At 43.7% G+C, this 18,590-nt stretch overlaps 1 protein-coding gene across 1 annotated transcript in view; it reads left to right on the top strand.

Moving 5' to 3' along the window:
* Positions 1 to 18,590, top strand: part of ELAPOR2 (endosome-lysosome associated apoptosis and autophagy regulator family member 2) — a 50,181-nt gene that overhangs the window by 13,375 nt on the left and 18,216 nt on the right. Inside the window, exons 2-11 of the mRNA XM_010165361.1 lie at positions 2,989 to 3,184; positions 3,801 to 3,948; positions 6,438 to 6,524; positions 8,908 to 9,013; positions 9,664 to 9,816; positions 10,894 to 10,982; positions 13,435 to 13,615; positions 14,370 to 14,498; positions 16,213 to 16,303; positions 17,440 to 17,542. Of these exons, the coding sequence (XP_010163663.1) occupies positions 3,021 to 3,184; positions 3,801 to 3,948; positions 6,438 to 6,524; positions 8,908 to 9,013; positions 9,664 to 9,816; positions 10,894 to 10,982; positions 13,435 to 13,615; positions 14,370 to 14,498; positions 16,213 to 16,303; positions 17,440 to 17,542 (1,251 nt within the window). The 5' untranslated portion in view covers positions 2,989 to 3,020. The remainder of the gene's footprint in view (positions 1 to 2,988; positions 3,185 to 3,800; positions 3,949 to 6,437; positions 6,525 to 8,907; positions 9,014 to 9,663; positions 9,817 to 10,893; positions 10,983 to 13,434; positions 13,616 to 14,369; positions 14,499 to 16,212; positions 16,304 to 17,439; positions 17,543 to 18,590) is intronic.

Raw genomic sequence — 18,590 nt, 5'->3', positions numbered from 1 at the left:
TCAGCTACATGTTAGTGAGATGGAGCAGCCATGAGCAAGGTGAAGTGCCGGTGACCTGGGGCGGATGATCTGCCTGTGCCCTGGTCACCCCTGGGCAAGTGCCTCCTGGCCCATTGCAGGGGACATCTACTCTGCAAGGTCCCTCAGGGCATGGCCACAACCTGCCCGCCTCCAGGTGGGATGGTCTCCTGCTTAGATTAAACAGAGTTTAGCTTGGCTTTTGGTCTCCCCTCTTGCTGGAAGAGCAAGTTGTGTGACACTAGGAGAGGAGACCGTCTCCCTGCATGTCACACACCATGTTTCCTCTCCATCCCCCTCCAGCTGCTTCCGACCACCTGGAGCGAGACCAAATGATGCATCTGTTCCAATGTCAAAAGTGGTTCATGTTGCCATTAGCCACGTTCAACCCCAAATTGAACCTGGCAAGCAGCTGGCATGCTCAGAGCTAGTTTGCTTGCAGACACATGTGTTTTGACAGGAAATGCTGCTGCCTTTGAAATATGATTCTTAGAAAAGGGAAAGAAGGTAATTCCTGACCTAAATAAGAAAAAAACTCATCTCTGTCCTGAAAGGTGAGCGATGGATGGCAGTGCCCTGCATGCAGCCTGCCTTGATCAGGTTACAAGGGGGTAAAAGATATTAGTTTGGTTAAAGCAATAATCTTCGCTCAACCCCACTGGAGTGGAAAAGGAGGCTCTGCTGCCTTCTGTGTCTTCATTATGGCAGCAAATTGCTCGCAGTTACTGAATCCTTATTTGAAATTCACAAATCCGGAACCTGTGGTTAAGCAGCTCTCTCCAGTTCTTGCTATTTAACTTTAGTAAAAAAAAAACAAAACCAACAAACCAAAAAATGTTGAAACTGTTAAAGGATTCAAATATGTCATGAGAGAGCTTGATTTTTTTACTTCCCTTCTTGATGGCTTCTCTCTGCACACTTCAAAAGGAAAAAAATAAAGCAGGATTAATTAATGGTGCTAAAGCAGTGAGTCAGGATGCCTTTATGTATTGAAGGTGCAAAGCTGTACAAGGTGTGGCCTCAGTTCAGACACACGGGGAAGTGCTCGCTGCTGTTCTCCGGGTCTCTGAAGAAAGCTGTGCTTCTGACCCCAGCTGCAGGTACATCCTATAGCTTGACCTGAGATCACAGGTGTAGCCAAATGGGATTTTAGCCATACCACTCCATCATGTACCACTGCCTACAGAAAATCACTTGTCCCCACTGAGGATGGATTTTTTGCCTGTCTGCCAGTCTTTCAAAGAAAACCACTATGGCAGGATTTACTGGCATATACCCACCCTAACACCCGTCTCTGCTAGGCTCCTGCCCACTTTCTTTCTTGATCTGTGAGAAATGGGGTTAGTAAAACAGATTTGTTGGCTTGAAGTCCATTGGTTCAAATTCAGAGTATGTTGATATGACCAAGAGGGAAATATGACCCTTTGGCAGATCTTTCTGTCAAAATGGACCTTTTATCTGCATTCCAGTGCTGCCTGTCAAGGACAATTACACAAATAAATGCTTTGAGAGCCAGTACAGAAAATAGGAGCCTGAACTGCAGTTGGATGCAGATGGAAATTGGTGTTATGTAGCCATGAATTTATCAAACTACTTACAATCAAACAAGTTTTTCTGCAGTTAAATAAACATCAGCACATCTATGAAACTGCATACGCTGGGACTTCAGCTAGTGTCGGTTGTTTTGGGCCAGTTTCACCGCTTTGTCTAGCAGTCTGGTCTCGTCCTACAGTTTCTCAGAATGTGAATTTATGTCTCTTAAAGTGAGTTTATGAAATATCTGTCACTACACAACGTGGCATGTGTGATACAATAAAAAATCCCACCATTTCTTGGATTGGAAGTTGTGTGCATTGCTCTGAATCCTGCTTTGGCTAACCTGGCAGAGTTTAAAAAGCTGCAAGCAACATAGGCAGTATTATGTTCTGCAGAAAGTAGATGTTTGTTTTCCATCCAGGATGTTCAGTCTCAGAGAGGACATGGTGCAGGATGAGGCTGGGGGAAAGTGAGATGGTCTACCATTGCAATGAACTGCATTGAATTGTAACTCTAGGCAGGAGTTACAATTCCTGGCACAGACATGGTGCTCTGTGGGCATACAGGACTTCAGCTTCTGTCCAGTTTTCCTCTATACAATGGGAATTTTCTCCCTGTAGCAGCTGGAGATATGATCAGACTGGAACAAGGGATATATAGTTACTTGGCGTAAGTAATTTTAAAGACATCAGTAAAACAAGCACTTTGTGAACGTTCCTTCTAAATTACACTCCCCTAGTTACATATGTTTGAGTACTGTCTTTGCTGTGCTGGCAGTCAGTGTTTATTTTCTCAGCATGCTTATATCACCCCAAAGTTCCCCATTTGCAAGACACAGGCCCATTTGGGATCTTTTCCAAGACCACCTAGTCTATCAGGCAAGATGTTCAAGGCTTTGTAGGCAGCCCATGTGAGGAGAAATGTTAAGGGACCCTTGGATTAAGTGCAACTCTCAGCTGAGGTTTGCAGTGTTATGCCATAGTCAGTGTGCTGCTATACACCCTTCTTAGCTACCATACAGGTGGGTGAGACGAGTCTGCTCTGCCTCTCAGGTGCTGGTGATTTTAATTGAGTTCAAGGTGTAACAAGTAGGTGAGTAAAGGTGAAGAGAACTGTATTAAAAGCCCTCATTTTCACAAATTGCTTTTGGACACAGTCATTTAGTTTCTAAAATCTTGTTTTGCAAATGGAGACAAGCTGCAAATCAGGAGCTGTCATCTGAGATCTGGTTTCAGAGCTGCCACGTCAGTAAAAAAACAGGCATTGGTGAACATCTCAATTTTGTAGCCAATATTAGAGTGTTCCTGGGGCTGAGGCATTTTCATTTGGTTCCCTTTAGTGATAGTTCACTCTTAATTAATTAAGTGTCAAAAATTAATGGAAATTAATTTGGATTAGTTTCTCTATTCATGTTGGAATTGATTGTCTCCCCAGCTTTCTCCTGTGCCTCTGGAGAGTACCTGGAGATGAAGAACCAGATGTGCAGTAAATGTACCGAAGGGACCTACTCGCTGGGCAGTGGGATCAAGTTTGACGAGTGGGATGAGCTGCCGGCAGGATTCTCCAACGTGGCAACTTTCATGGACACGGCGGTTGGCTCAGCTGAGAATAAAGCTGACAGCTGCAACAAGTAAGAATTTCTGTTTGCACCTGGGTTACACAGCCACGGGTAAACTTGAGACAAGCTCAGCAGCACAAAGCCAGCTTAATGATTTATTTAAACTCCAAAGGTTAACCAGCCCTAGTAATGGTGAACAATAGTGGCTGGGAATTGAAATTCGTAGCCATCTCTTTGTTATTATCATGGTCTCTTTGGGCTCAACAGCAGCTAGAGAGTCTTAAGACCAGCCTGGTGGTGCTCTTATTTGTAGCTGGAAAGCTCCAGGGTCATTCATGGTATAGTAAATGTGGCTAAAAGGTACTTCCGCAGCCTATTTAGAGACCTATGGTTGTTGCAGAAGGCTGTTTCTGAGTATAATTGAAAGTATGTTCAACCTATGGATAAAAAACATTTCCTATGTAATCTGGATCCTAGTACTGTGTCTTTTCCCATGCATGGTTTTAATGATAAATATTATATTTAAATGAAAAATAAACGGGAATCTAGTAATAAAGTTATAAATCCACTGCTGTTAGCTATCGTGGGATCCTGTGTTCTTTATTACGTGGTTTTGTATAGTAGTGTAAGAAAAGTCTCCTCAGTGTCTGCAATCTCAGCTAAGGCTTATTTTGTTTATGTTCATCAGCTCTTCGTGGACACCTCGAGGGAATTACATAGAATCCAACAGGGATGACTGTACAGTTTCTCTCATCTATGCTGTCCACCTGAAGAAATCTGGTTTTGTCTTCTTCGAATACCAGTACATTGACAACAACATCTTCTTTGAATTTTTTGTAAGGCCTTTCATATGGTGAATCCAGCCTTATATTGCAAGAATTCAGTCCAGATAAAGACCATCAGAAACAGCTTCCTCCCTCCTTTACATTCCCCCTATGTCCATAGCTTGATGCTGCTGAACAAGATTAAAAAAAAAAATCTTTCTGCCACTTATGCGGCTTTTGGACATTTATTTCAGCTTCAATACTCAGGCTAAACTGATCCTATCTATCATATACTGGGATTTTTCCATTAGAGGTCATGACTGCCCCTGTTAGTCCAGCCTTTTACAAGGCAGCTGTTGTGGTAGATGCTTCAATTTAAGGGTGTTTGACTTGAGATGCCTTTGAAGGAACTTGAAATTTAAAAAGACTCCATACAAGGTAGGCATCCAGAACCTGACGTGCTCCAAGGCATTAGTATGTGGAAAAGCTTAGCTTTAGTTTTAGGTCAGTCTGGGTCAGAGCAATTAAGATGAAAAGAAAAGCAGGAGAAGAGACAAAACAGTGATCCTTAAAAAAAGGCCAGAAACAACAGTTCTCCAGGCAGCAGAGGTTTCCCAGTACCAGGCTCTGCAGTGCGGTGCAGGTGCTCCGTGTCACTGAGATGCTTTGGAAGGTTTCACCAACAGGTTGCTTTCCCTGGCATGTTGTACCTGCCATGTGGGAGGGCAGCTCAGAGCAGGAGGTGCCTGGAATTTTTCAATCTCCTCTGTTACTGCCTCTGTCCCTGTCAGATGAGCTCTGGTTTTCATCTGAAAAACACAACTCATGGTATCTCACAGGAGTGTGAAGCCTTAGCTGCCATTGGTTACAGTTTCTTGAAGCTCAGAGAAAAGTGTGAAGTTTCCTTACCCTTAGTAAAGATGGGAAAAGAAGACAAAAATGACCTGCAGGAGACACCCTCTTACTGCTACATCAGTGCAACCTATTGCATTTTGGTAACAGACACTGCCAGCAAAACTATTTAGCCATTTGTGATAGTTTTACTAAAAACCAGGACACCATTTCACTTTTATATTAGACTGTCCTACCTTCTTGGGGAGAAAGCAGCAAATACGCTTTCTGCTGTCAGATGAATGTACCAGGATGATGAATCCTAGCTTCAGTTGCTTTACTGACTGACTGATCTACTCCTGCAATGGAGCAAATATATTGTTTCTCTGAGCAGTGGCTTTGAAATGGCTTTTTGAATATTACTTTTGTCCATATCCCACTCAGTCACCTCCTTAAATTTATCATTCCCTGTTCAAGAGACAGTGAGTGATGCAGTCCTTCATAAAAATACCCATGGAAATAATTCCTAGTCAGCCTCTGTATTTCAGGGAAACCATATTTAACACTCCTCTGAAAACCATTTTTTTCTCCAGCCTGTCTCTGTGCTTAAATATATTTAACAATGACACTTTAGCTCTGGACAGTGGCATTTCAGTGGCAGTGGCTTGCAAGCTGCTGGGAAATAGTGAAGTTTTTGGCACAGATGGCTGCACTGCTGGTCTGAGGGCAAGTGAGATGTCCTCAAACATGGAAACCCAGTGCTTCTGCAGCCTGCTCTTCCCAGGCTCTTTTTACATATTGACGCCCTTTACACCTGGTGAGAACAGACTATATATTCTTACCTCCTTTTTGTAGATGGGAACCAAGGCACAAAGATGCTGTAGCTCAGATTGCAAAAGATAGTTAGGGATCTACTTTCTGCTTAAGTGCTTCTTCTCACCTCTTTTCCTCAGTGCTGTTGTTGGGAATTAAGTGCACAGTTGCTTTGGAAGATGTGGGATTATGCGATTTATTTCAGTCTTGTCATGGAGCAACTTTGAGGAGGATACTTGATCCCAGGTCTTCTGAAAGTATTGAACTGGCCTTTCTCCTTGGTGAAATAAAAGCTGAGTAATCAAACTTGTGCCTGAAAGGGACTTGATAGCTTTACTTCAGAGAAGACAGTTATGAGAGGAAAGAAGTGAACCGCTGTGAGGCCATGCCCCACACCCTGCTGCAAGGAAAGGCTGCTGAGCTGTGCTTGGACTTGGGTGAAGGACTATCAGCCTCTCGCCTCTGCCAGGGCAGACTCTCCTTGGCATGTTGCCTCTCCCTTGATAACGTTACTCACATCCCTAGTGAGATCAGGTGGCAGGGAACCAAAAACATGGCAGATATTGGATTTGGCCTGTCTACTCCTACCTCCCTTCTGACTTAGAAGCTTGTGGCCTCTGGATTTTAGAGAACTGGGTCTTGGTGGGCTCAAGAGTAGGCAGTCAAGACAAGATGCTCAGCATCTGAGTCTGACCAGATAGCAAGAGGACAAGGCTAAGATCTTCTCCTGCTCTTTTTTTCCATCTGCATCAGAGGTGGCCTTTGGAGGCACTGTTAAGGTGCTAGCAGGTTTTGATTGTTTGGGTGTTTTTTGCCACAAATAAGGCAGTAGCAGTCCTAAATATGTAGACAGCAGTCATTATGCTGACAGAGATGCGTCTGATTGTGGTCACTGATCTTGTGTTTTTAATTAACAGATTCAAAATGACCAGTGCAAAGAGATGGAGTCCACAGCAGACAAGTGGGTGAAGCTAACAGACAATGGGGAATGGGGCTCTCATTCTGTAAGTGTGCAAAACATTCCTTCATGAAGCTTTTTTTCCCATTTGTAAATGTCTGTGATTTCCTCAGAGCAGAAAGCAAACGAGGGCCAGATCCTGTGAGTGCATCTGAAGGAGCACAGCTCGCCAAGTGTTGTGGGCAAAGCCACTGAGATCTCTAAGTGGCTGATCTCAAAGTAAATGATATAGATGCCAAACTTTGTATTGATTTCTCTGAGCTTTGAATCAAGTGCTTTTTGAGGTGAAATAGATTTATGCAAATCTGCACGCCACAGTCACTCTGCATGATTGTAACTGAAATCTTCTACAACAGTTGTCTGCTCATGAGAGCACGAGATTATTCCCTGTTGCTCCGCAGAGCGGCGGGAACAGTGTGTATGTGGAGGCAGGCAGGATGGGCATTTTATTCTCAAATGTGTGCTGAAGAGCTCGACTGTGCCCAGCTTGTGCTCCGTGGTGACTGACCCAGCTGAAAAGCAAGCTGGCAGCACCAGGGTGGCTCCTGCAGTGCTGATGAGTGTGTTCATGTTGGGAGCAGCAGCCCTTTGGCTGCCCTGTGACCCAGCTGGCTGAGTGTGTTTGGTGCACAGCCCATGTGTAGACCAACTCAAAAGCTCACCCTGATGCCTGGTTTCCACTATATAGCCATACCCTAATTCCCAGAGCCATTCTAGTAAAGGCCTAGTATAGGTGACATTATGCCAGAAGAAGAAGTCTTTTTATTGGCATAGAGAGCATCCCACTCTCTGTTTTCCATGGTCTGCTTATCCTCCTGGAGGAGAAACCATATTCCCCAGCCAGCTCTGGTTGGTGGTGCTTGTTAGCTCAGGTGCAAGCCCCACGTGGGTCACACTGGGAGGCAGGAGAACTGGGTGAGGAGGAGTGAGTGGTATGGACTGAGAGGTAGATCCAAGGCCAGGGCATCGACTTGGGTGAGCTGAGATATGTAGACAGTGTCTGCACAGGAGATGGTGGCATCTGAGCTCATTGTCCGGGATGTGCAGGTGTCTCCACTGACTATGGCGGTTGGTTGGATGCTTGGCTGAAGTGTAGACATGTGAGCTAGGTGAGATGGCTGTTCTGGCTCTCCTTGAGGCTTTTGTCTGCATTGCAAATCCTGTCATGGCAGCTTCTCTGAGCCCAGTTTTCCACTTGCTGCAGCCTCTGCTTTCAGTGTGCTAGTCCTGCTGCACCAGAGCTGGTGTGGGGTATCTCTGCACCACACAATGTGATGTTTAATTCAATACAGTCCCAGTTCTGCGGTTACCTGTGGTAACCCAGCTGTCCTCTGCCTCCCTGGATAGTAAGTGTTTGGAGAATGGGAGATACAATGTGCTTTCTCTCCATTTTGCTGAGATTTTGGGTTTTCCTGGATTAACAAAAACTATGGTCCATTCACACCTGTACAGCACTGCTGTAAATCTCATTATCCTGCACCTTTATGCTGGTAGAGTTTATCCCTCTTCTTGTGTAAAAATATAGCACCTCCAAGCCAGTATCACTGTGTTGGCAGTAGGCATCTTGTATTGGGCTAGTAGATATGGTAGAGCTTTGCAGGCCGGGCAGGGTCTTGGTAAACTTGCTGCTTTTAGTAAGTAGAGTGATAGTGTAGTTAGACAGGTGACTTGAAGGCAGCAAGCATCAACGCTGCTGCTGAAAGAGGTGGTCCTCCCTTCCTCCTCCTCCTTATCCCAGCCATGGTGCCACCAGCCCACCACCCTTCCTGTGCCAGCACAGGGGTTACACTGAACCACGCTGTGAAGGCAAGGAGGTCAAAGCAGTTGGAAAGGGGGTTGTTTTCTACATCTCATCTGCTGTTCAGGGTCAGAAATGAGCCGGAGGGATAGGACTGCTGCTGGGGACATTCATGGTTTGTGCCTGGCTTGCTGATCGTGGTGCTGTGGTGTTAGCAGAGCTTGATTTGTAAAGCCTATAAACAAAACTCGCTTGTGAGCCTGGATGTTTGAACTCTGGGTTGTGTTTGGTTACTTTATAAAAGTGTATCTCAAGGCTTTAAAAACAAACTGTTTGACTATATCTGAACATACAGCTAGAGATAAAAGCTCCTGGGTGCCAGGAGTAGCTGGATAAAGGCAGGAACAGCTTTTTCCCAGTTCTGCTTACAACAAGGTCAGACGCAGCTCTTGGTGTTTTTCCATAAAACTGGGATGTCGAGCAGGTTTTTTATTAAACCCTCTTTGGCACTCCTCGGAGATATCTCTACAGCATCTGCCTAGCTGTCTCCCCATTACTTCTTGACTCACTAAGCAGTTTAGGAAAAGTCAAAATTGCTGCTAGGATGCAAAAAATCTGAGTAATGGAAGTAAGAAATAAAACAATTTCTTGGTGAAGGGATGCCTGCTAACTATCATGCATATTGTTGCAGGTAACTCTGAAATCAGGTAGCAATATATTATACTGGAGAACAACAGGGATTCTCATGGGATCCAAAGTAGTAAAACCAGTTCTAGTGAAAAACATCACAATTGAAGGTAAGTGATATTTGCCTTTTAGGTCTTATCTCGCTCTTTTGTCACAGTGTTTGACAAGCACTATTTCTGCTGGTACCTTTCTACAGCACCGAAGTGGCTTTTTTAGCTTCCTTATCCCCTGTTTCCTCCTCTAAAGTGCAGAAATAGAACAGCAAAACTTCACAGTCAGGGAAAAGGCTGAAAAATGTATTTAGCTGGTAAATGATGCCGTCTACTGGAGAAGACTGGCTTAGCAAACAGAGAAAGAGAAAAAGGAACAGCTTTTCTTTAATGTAGTATAGAAAGACCATGCTTATTGGTTAAGTCTCTCAACAGTGCTAAATGGATGTATATATCGTAACAGTGACAGTTAAATTTCTATTGAAATATTTAAGTTAATCTGGGATTGCTCTTTCGGTCTTGTTCTAAGTGTAATCAGACTCGGAGTGTCATATAAGGTCCTTGCATGGACCAGACTTGCATTGAGGAGCAAACATTAAATACTTAAATCAAGAGTTAGCAAAGCCAAAGTGTCTAAAGAGAGTAGTGAAAGTCTGTGATTTTTAAGCCATGTTACCCAGCTGGTTTGCTTTCCCCCATAAGCAGGTGGGCAGTAGTTACGGAGCATCTCTCTCTGTATTTCAGTGCTTTACCTGTAATTTACCTTACAGGAGTTGCATATACGTCTGAATGCTTCGCATGCAAGCCTGGTACCTTCAGTGACAAACCAGGTTCATCTGGGTGCCAGGTGTGTCCAAGAAACACTTATTCTGAGAAAGGAGCTAAAGAGTGCACCAAGTGTAAAGAAGAAATGTATTATGCAGGTACATAAATCAAATTGGTTAAGCAAAACCAGAAAAGTCTGAGTACATAAGGTCATAAGCTGTTAATGTGCGCAGATGTGAGAATGGTTTTATCCAACAATGAAGTTTAGTCTCCAGTTGATATGCAATGGGCAGATAAAGATGGGGCTTCCCAAAAGCTACAGAGGGCACATATGTACATAATGGGCCACAATCGATCTTGGCTAAAGTAATCTATGCTAACATGAAGGAATGGAGAGCTTTATGACCTGGAAGAGAACAGTTCTGAAGGATAGGAACAGTCGTGCTGTGCCCTCTCGTGGCAAATTGTGTTATCGGCTGGCGATGACCTGAATTGTCTTCATCACTGCCTTGAAACTTGTCATGTTTCTAGGAATGTCCTTTCCAAATCCTTTCCTGGCTCGTCCCGGCCTCCTGTGTGGTTGGAAGATGTGATATTCTATTTTCAAGCCCTAGTCCCCAAAGTCTTCTGCGTTCCCAGCCGTGGTTAGCTGATGATCATCAAATAACACAGGCAAAATCCATTCCTAGTGGTCAAAATGTCTTCAGTTTTCTTCCTTGTAGTTGTTTGAAAGCTTTTGAAAAATCAGTTACTGACCATAGAACCTGCTATCACAGATTATGGCAAATGACTGGGGACCTGTGCCTGTGCTCATGATGGGAATGGGAATTTTGCAAAAATATCTGGGGAGAGGAAAAGGTGGGCCAGCGTTGTGAGGAAGTTTCTAATGGGTTAGCCTGTTATTGTTCCTTATCGAGTAAGAATATATTTCCATGCTTGGATAACACACAAATTACTGCTTGAAGGTGAAGGGGTAAGGAGGGTTTGGGTGACTTCCTGGTTACACTGAATCAATGAATTTCAGTGTGTCAGAACAAGCACAGCTGGTATTTTCCCTGTTCCCTCTCTTCAGATCAGGAGAAGGTTCGTGTAGACTCTGTTAAGCATTTAATTTTTCATTCTTGTTTTGCATTTTTCTGCTGACTCACTTTAATCTCCAGATTTTAAGGTCATTATGGTTGTTTCCAGGGACCATTTGATGGTTTAACATCCTGTTCCTCACCCTTTCTTTTTAGATGAGGGATCCAGCGCATGTATAGAACGTCCTCCATGCGCAAGCAAAGACTTTTTCCAGATCCATACCCCATGTGATAAGGAAGGAAAAGTAAGTATTTGCTATTGATGATGCTATTTTTAAGCTCCTTGAGCTTACTGTGATCTCTTGATTTGAAAACAAGATAAGGTTTCTAGGAATTTCTTTCCCAATTGCTTTCCCAATTTTGCTTCCAGCATTGAATCTCTCTGAGGCTTTGGACTTGTCCTTTAGCTGCTTTCTGTCCAGCATTTATCCATCTGTAAGAATCTGCCTGTCATGGGTCTGCTTAAGGGATCTGTCATTGTGAAATGCTAAGCTCCTTGCGCTTGTGATTAGTCTGACTGGGTCACTGGTGCTAGCTCCATGCTCATAAAAAACTCAGGGTTGAGCCACAGGCTGAAATACAGTCCCAGAATAAACCCTACTGTTCAGTTGTTAGCAATCTTTCCTGGCATACTTTTGGCTGTGACAACTTGCACTGTCCCAGCAATGCCCAGGTGTGATTCAGGTGCTACCATGGCACAGGAACATGACCATACCTGCTTTCACCACTGAGTGCTCTGTATCTCTAGAAATTGGTCCAGGTTTGCCATACTCCCCAGCCATCTCTCCATGTGATGCAGTCCAGTGAGAGGGCCTGACTCGGCAGACCATCTTCAGGTGAACAACAGCTGTAAAGCACCAACCTAAAGGCCTATTGATCCATGATTTACTAAAATAATCCAGGTTTTTCACTGGACATGAGATTGTTGTCTCCCTCCTACTGTTCCCCACTTCGTGTGTAGAAGGGGCCTCAGGAGATTTAAGCACTTGACTCCTATTGACTTTTCACCTGTCTAATGCTGTAAAAATCCCAGGCTGATTGCTTCAGCCCTAATCTTAGAAATCCTCACCTGCGTGGCTGTGGGTGCTCTCTGACCCTTTCCTCTCTGTTCAGATGCAGTTGGATTACTTTAGTGTGTACAGTGTGTCTGGCTCTGGGCAACTGCACAGGTATTTTACCAGCTTCTGATCCCTTTTATTTTAAATGCTGTGCACCCTGAAGCATTTCTGGAGCAATACTCTAGAAAAATCCTGTTTGGAAGTGTTTGGGAGCAGCAAACTGATCCATAAGGGACAGGGAACCAAGAGCCATACGTGGCAGTAAGGCAAGCAGAGGCAGATGCCACTCTGACAGTAGGAGCAGTACCTGAGCAAAGTGAGCAAAGCAGATCCAATATCCATGACCAGATTCATCCAAGGTTGCCAGACAAGTACATAGTGATGAGGCAGGACCAATGCTGAGCTGGGGCATCAAGTCCATGGGTCAGTCAGGGTGGGAATCAACCAGGGTACATGACCTGCCATAGGCATGGCTGCGACACAGCACAGACAGGGACAAAGGGCGAGAGCTTCAGCTTAATTGTAGCTCCCAGGATCTGAGACCTGAGCCTGCAATGGAGCTTCTTCCAGGCTTTTTTCCAAACAAGTTCAAAGCTGGTCAATACTTCTTGGAGAGCTCTGTGTTATCAAAGGTTAACCTTGAGCGTAAGTAGCTCAGTGCCCAGGATGGCAGGGACATTTTGGCTCAGAGCCCTGAACCAAATTCATAAGGTGGAATTTTACCTGTCAACCTCTGTACCCATGCTTCTGGCCTCAAGGATCCCTGATTGCAGTGCTAGGACCAAAGGGTGGAAGTACCCAGAGAAGGAGCTGTGGCCAGGTTAAAGTCTTGCCAGTTGGGTTTCTCAGCTCTGGAACTCAACTGATTTTTGTCTTGGGATGTTAAACACTTTCAGGGATAGACCCAAAGGCAAATTAAGTTTGAAACCAAACACCATGGGTGTTGTATCTCACCTAAGTCTTTTCCTGAAGTCAGAAAACTTGTGTCTTGTTAAGAGAGGTCATGTCAGAGAGGTGATGCCATTGTATATTGTAACACCAAGGATTGACCCATGTTAGTGTTCATAGACTGCACCTTATGTAATGTGGAGGAACTGGAGAGGGGCTGGAAAAGTTCCTGTGTGGTTTTGGCATTTGGTCAGTAGGTGAAAATGGCTGGAGAGAACTTGAGGACTTTCCAAAGAAAAGGCCAGTATGGAGAAAATGCAGAACTTCTGATGTTCTCTACTAACAGATGCCTTCCTGATAAAGGGATTTTATAATACGGAAGTTATATTTTGGGTTACTCTGGTTAAAATGCAGAGATTACTTATGCAGTTAGAATTATTTATCTGATGTTCCTCAGAAACATTTTATTGGGAAAATCCACTAGATATATAGGAATGAACAGTAGCAATTGTTTTAAGCTTTGCATGTTTGCTTTGCTCTTAAGGCCTGAAATCTTGGAACTGCCTGTGGACCCAGTCACTTCTGTTTCCTTTCTCTACCCTTCCCTTTATTGTCCTGGATATGCTAGGTCTGTTTTCAGCCTAAAAAACTGGCAATGCCTTAATTTCATTTACAAAGGGGATTTTGATTGGTACATCTAGTTCTAAATCTTCCTCACACACCATGTGAGCTCAATGTTTTCTCCTTCCAGACTCAGATCATGTACAAATGGATTGAACCCAAGATCTGCAGAGAAGATCTCCCTGATGCATTGACTCTACCTCCTTCTGGAGAGAAGAAGGATTGTCCACCCTGCAATCCTGGCTTTTACAACAATGCCTCATCTTCCTGTACTCCTTGCCCACCAGGCACATTTTCAGATGGGACACAGGGTAGGAGTCCACAAAAAAATTATTTGTGTCCCCAAAAGCAGTTGTCTGCTTACATGTGACTTAGTTTAATGACATATCTTCATAAGCCGGAGTATGTTTTGCATAAAATAATTATTAAATAACATTGCATAGAGGGAGTTGGATATCTGTTTTCTCTCTGAAGTCCTTTCTTATCAGGGATTGCTGCTCTAAGCTGACCTGCTGTGTTCTGGATGCATTTCTTGGCTGATATAAACATCCTAAGGGTTATTTTAAGGGATTCTGAGAAAGGACTCAGAACTTCTACAGTCAACAATTCCTCCTCACCCATTCTTCTGTCCATTTCAAGTTTTTCCCTGTGAAAATCTTATTTTAATCATTGTCAGATGAGTAGCCTGGCAGCGTTGTCTAACCTAAACTCTGGCTTGTTGATTCTGAGATGTATTGGCCCAGTTGTCACCGTCAGCATTTTGTGGGAACTCATGTTTACCAGTACAATTACCAGCTTCAGTTGAAGCCATTAAAAAGGAGGTGTGACTTGGTGGATCAGTTGCATACTACTTACCACGAGGTTATGATCTGCAATTTATAAAATGCTGGTCTCATTTCCACTGTTCTGGTCCTGATAAGTCTTTGGCTGTTTAATTACAAAGAAATAAATAATTTTCTTTACTCCTTGCTTGCCCCAGAGTGTAAAAAAGTAATGTCTTTGCTCTTTATGACACTGTTTGCACTTTGGCCATGTGATTTTCTTTCTTGCCCTCTCACCCTGTAGAGTGCAAAGCCTGCCCTGCTGGGACTGAACCAGCTCTTGGGTTTGAGTACAAGTGGTGGAACATCCTGCCAAGCAACATGAAAACGTCTTGCTTTAATGTTGGCAACTCAAAATGTGATGGGATGAACGGTGAGCCAAACTCCCTGTGTTGTTACCCACCTGTCTTTCCCCTGTGCTGATCACTGTTGTAATGGAGCACTCATCAAAATTGCTCCTTGCTACATGAGTCACAACACAGTTTCCCCCCTTTTTTTTAATTGCACCAGGCCTGAAATTTCCTGAAATGTCACAATATCACGAAGAAGAAATAAAAAATCTCTTGTATACCAGAAGAGGGCAGGACCTGCAGCCTATGTGAACTCCCCTCAGCCAAGGACCTATCCCACCGTAGACATTAATGCATCTCAATATCCCCACTGAAAAAACCTCAACTATTTGACTTCTCTCTGGTTTATCTCCTTTCATGTTTTGTGATAACTATACCCTTTGAGGTCATGCATAATTCTTTTGGAGAACTTAATTTTAGTCTGTGATCTTTGTTCATTTAGCACTCAGAGCTTTCTATCTGCAGATGTGTTAAGATTGCAGCAGAGAGCAGTCACAGCTCACTGATGAAAGTGGCCCTGTTTGGACTTCTCCCACCTCCAGCCTTCTCTGAGGGATTTTCCTCAGTCTAATCCACCCTATCAGGTTCATGTAATCCAAGCTTTGAATTATGTATGTTGAGCAGAGGGGCACTGAAATGTATGCTCAGTGTTTAACATATAGATGCATTGATTCATCTGGTTTAGAATCACACAATGGTTTGGGTTGGAAGGGACCTTTAAAGGCCATCTAGTCCAACCCCCAGGGCAGGGGCATCTTCAACTAGGTCAGGTTGTTCAGAGCCCCATCCAACCTGACCTTGAATATTTCCGGGGATGGGACATCTACTACCTCTCTGGGCAACCTGTTCCAGTGTTTCACCATCCTCATCATAAACAATTTTTTCCTTACATCTAATCAAAATCTACTCACTTTTGGCTTAAAACCATTACATGTTGTCCTATTGTTAAAGGCCCAGCTGAAAGTTTGTCCCCATCTTTCTTACAGGTCCCCTTTAAGTATTGAAAAGGCTCTGTAAGGTCACCTCAGAGCCTTCTCTTCTCCAGGCTGAACAGCCCCAACTCTCTCAGCCTGTCCTCATAACAGAGCTGTTCCATCCCTCTTGATCATTTCTGTGGCCTCCTCTGGACCCCCTCCAACAGGTCCATGTCTTTCCTGTGCTAAAGGTCTCCAGAGCTGGATGTAGTACTCTGGGTGGAGGTCTCACCAGAGTGGAGTAGAGGGGTAGAATCACCTCCTTCAGCCTGCCGGCCACGCTGCTTATGATGCAGCCCAGGATAAACTTGGCTTTCTGGGCTGCAAGTGCATATGTCCATCTTTTAATCCACCAGTACCCCCAAGTCCTTCTCCGCAGGGCTGCTCTCAATCCCTTCATGCCCCAGTCTGTACTGATATTGGGGATTGGCCCAACCCAGGTGCAGGACCTTGCACTTGGCCTTGTTGAACCTTATTTAAAGGCTGGAAGATATCAGATAGATCATCCCCCTTGAGCTGCACAGCACAGGTCAGGGAATTTCAGTTGCTTTGGTCATTTCAAGGTGATGTTTGCTTATAAAATCAGCAGTTCATACAATTACTAAAATTTTTCATTCAAAAGCATTATTATAGTGCTGTATAGTTTATAACAGACATCTTTAAAATATACTATATTACTGATTTTCTTAAAAAAGTGTGGTAACATAGAAATTTTTTTTGCCATATGACCTTGATTTTTTTTTTCTTTTTTTGTTCTGTGAAGGTTGGGAGGTGGCTGGTGATCACATCCAGAGTGGGACAGGAGGCTCTGACAATGACTATCTTATCTTGAACCTGCACATCCCGGGATTTAAGTAAGGAACAGGATTTTTGTTTTTTTTTTTAAATCTATTTCTCATTTATCTCTGCTTCTTACACCTATTTCTTGTTACCCCTGGAAAGAACAGAGTTTTCCTTTCTGAAGTGCAATGATGTCATGAATGACAAGGGAAAACTTGGATTTTATTCCTAGGTCCCCAGTCAGCCCATTGCAGCAGGTGATTCTGTAAGACCTTGGTTTTCAGCAGTGTTTGCTTCAGTCTGAGATGCCAACTGGTTGTCTGTCTGGAAACTGAGAAAAGATATTCCTGTCCCTCTGTTTCTAAATTATCCCAAAATAACCAGCTAAATTGGCCATGGGGTGTATCCTCATGACTGCTCTGAAGGTATTTTAGAGAAACACCTATTAATTTGCACTGTGGCTTGGGCTAGACTGCACAGTCTGTGCTTCCCCTGGAGCTACTGGAGAGATGCAGGCACCAAAGGAGAACAGGACATCTCACCTCTCTTGGACCCACAGACAGGATGAATTAACTGCTTGAGTGCTTGTGCCTCTTCTTTGTTAAGAGTGAGCTTAGACTCCTAGCTTAGACCAGGTGCTGATTATTAAGACAGGTAAAGTGTGGCAAAATAAACCTCACCCTCCAATTGCTGTATTGCAGCTGAGGGGAGTTGTGACTTTTCACACCCGATGAGCAAACCCTGATTTTTATTTTACAGTGTGGGCCAACAGCAATGAAAATAAAAAAGAAGCAAGAAACATATCGGTGGAAAAATTCTGCATGTTGCACTTTACTGTTTAGTACTTTGCAGGAGAGCACCCTGGTCTGTATGAAACTCCTGAATGTGTCTCCCACCAGTGGAGGGTAGATGCAATTAAATTGGTGTAAATCACTTAAAGCATTTAATGCATTTAAATGATAATATTCCCTACCAATATGGTCAAATTTGGATGTTGGTCATAAGGAGGGAACTGTACTGTCAAGAAATCAGACACTAAAAAATAATCTTGCTGTGGCCAATAAACCTGGCCTCTGCAGTTCTGCAAGGGCAGGTTTTATGTGACAGGACTTTGACAGTTTCCCCGCTGTACAAAAAGCAATTTGAAGGATTGACTGCTGCCTGTCTGGAGACAACCTTGTAAATGTTCCATTCTTTCTCTGTTAAACAGACCTCCGACATCAGTGACGGGAGCAACTGGGTCAGAACTAGGACGGATTACTTTTATTTTTGAGACCATCTGTTCAGCAGATTGTGTGCTGTACTTTATGGCGGTAAGTGACACCTTTCTCTCCATGACTGAGGACTGAGCCTGGTATTCCACATGTCACTTTAATACCTCTACATAGGCGTGATTAGTTGCACCTGTTTTATTATTACTAAGATTAAGTATGACATTAGTTTAATATCTGTGATGCCTTTGCAAGAAGGATTTAATGAATGACGTAGCAAAATTCCTCCACCATGTGAATTGTGACCATTCTTGGTTGTCTATTTATTTTAGAAGAAGTCATTGGACACCAAAGAGCCAAATTTTCCCCTAGTAAACTAACTGATAAAATTCTCAATGTCTCTTGTGCAGTCGAGTTATCCTCCAGAAGTTTAATAGAGTCACAAGTCAAGATGTGGGACAGAGGGATGGGAAATGGAAAATCTGGAAATTTATTCTTGATTCTGTCAGTGACCTGGAGAATCAGTAGGGCAGCAGACAGACATTTGTTTTAGAAAGCAAAGGGCCATTTTTTTACTTTCCTCATCTGCTTATCAAAAGTCCATCAGCTGAAGAAGGTAACTGGGTCTGTGATGGCTCCCTTGCCCCTGCCATTGCAAAAGGAAGCTGGTTGTCTTGGTTTAATCCCAGCTGACAACTAAGCACCACATAGCCACTCGCTTACCCTCCCCCAGTCAGATGGAAGAGAGAATCAGAAGAGTGGAAGGGAGAAAACTCGTGGGTTGAGATGAAGACAGTTTAAGAGGTAAAGCAAAAGCTGTGTGTGCAAGCAAAGCAAAAAAAGGAATTCATTCACAACTTCCCATGAGCAGGGCTCCATCACATGTAACAGTTCCTTAGGGAGACAAATGCCATCAAGGGTCAGTACTAGGACCGGTATTATTCAATATATTTATAAATGACCTGGATGAGGGAATAGGGTGCACTGTCAGCAAGTTTGCTGATGATACAAAGCTGGGAGGAGTGGCTGACACACCAGAAGGCTGTGCTGCCATCCAGCAAGACCTGGACAGGCTGGAGAAATGGGCAGGGAAAAACTTAATGAAATATAACAAGGGCAAGTGTAGGGTGTTGCATCTGGGCAGGAACAA

The sequence above is a fragment of the Antrostomus carolinensis genome, unplaced genomic scaffold (assembly GCF_000700745.2).
Source record: "Antrostomus carolinensis isolate BGI_N321 unplaced genomic scaffold, ASM70074v2 scaffold9363, whole genome shotgun sequence".
In the NCBI taxonomy this organism is placed as follows: domain Eukaryota; kingdom Metazoa; phylum Chordata; class Aves; order Caprimulgiformes; family Caprimulgidae; genus Antrostomus; species Antrostomus carolinensis.
This window is presented reverse-complemented; position numbering and strand designations above follow the sequence as displayed.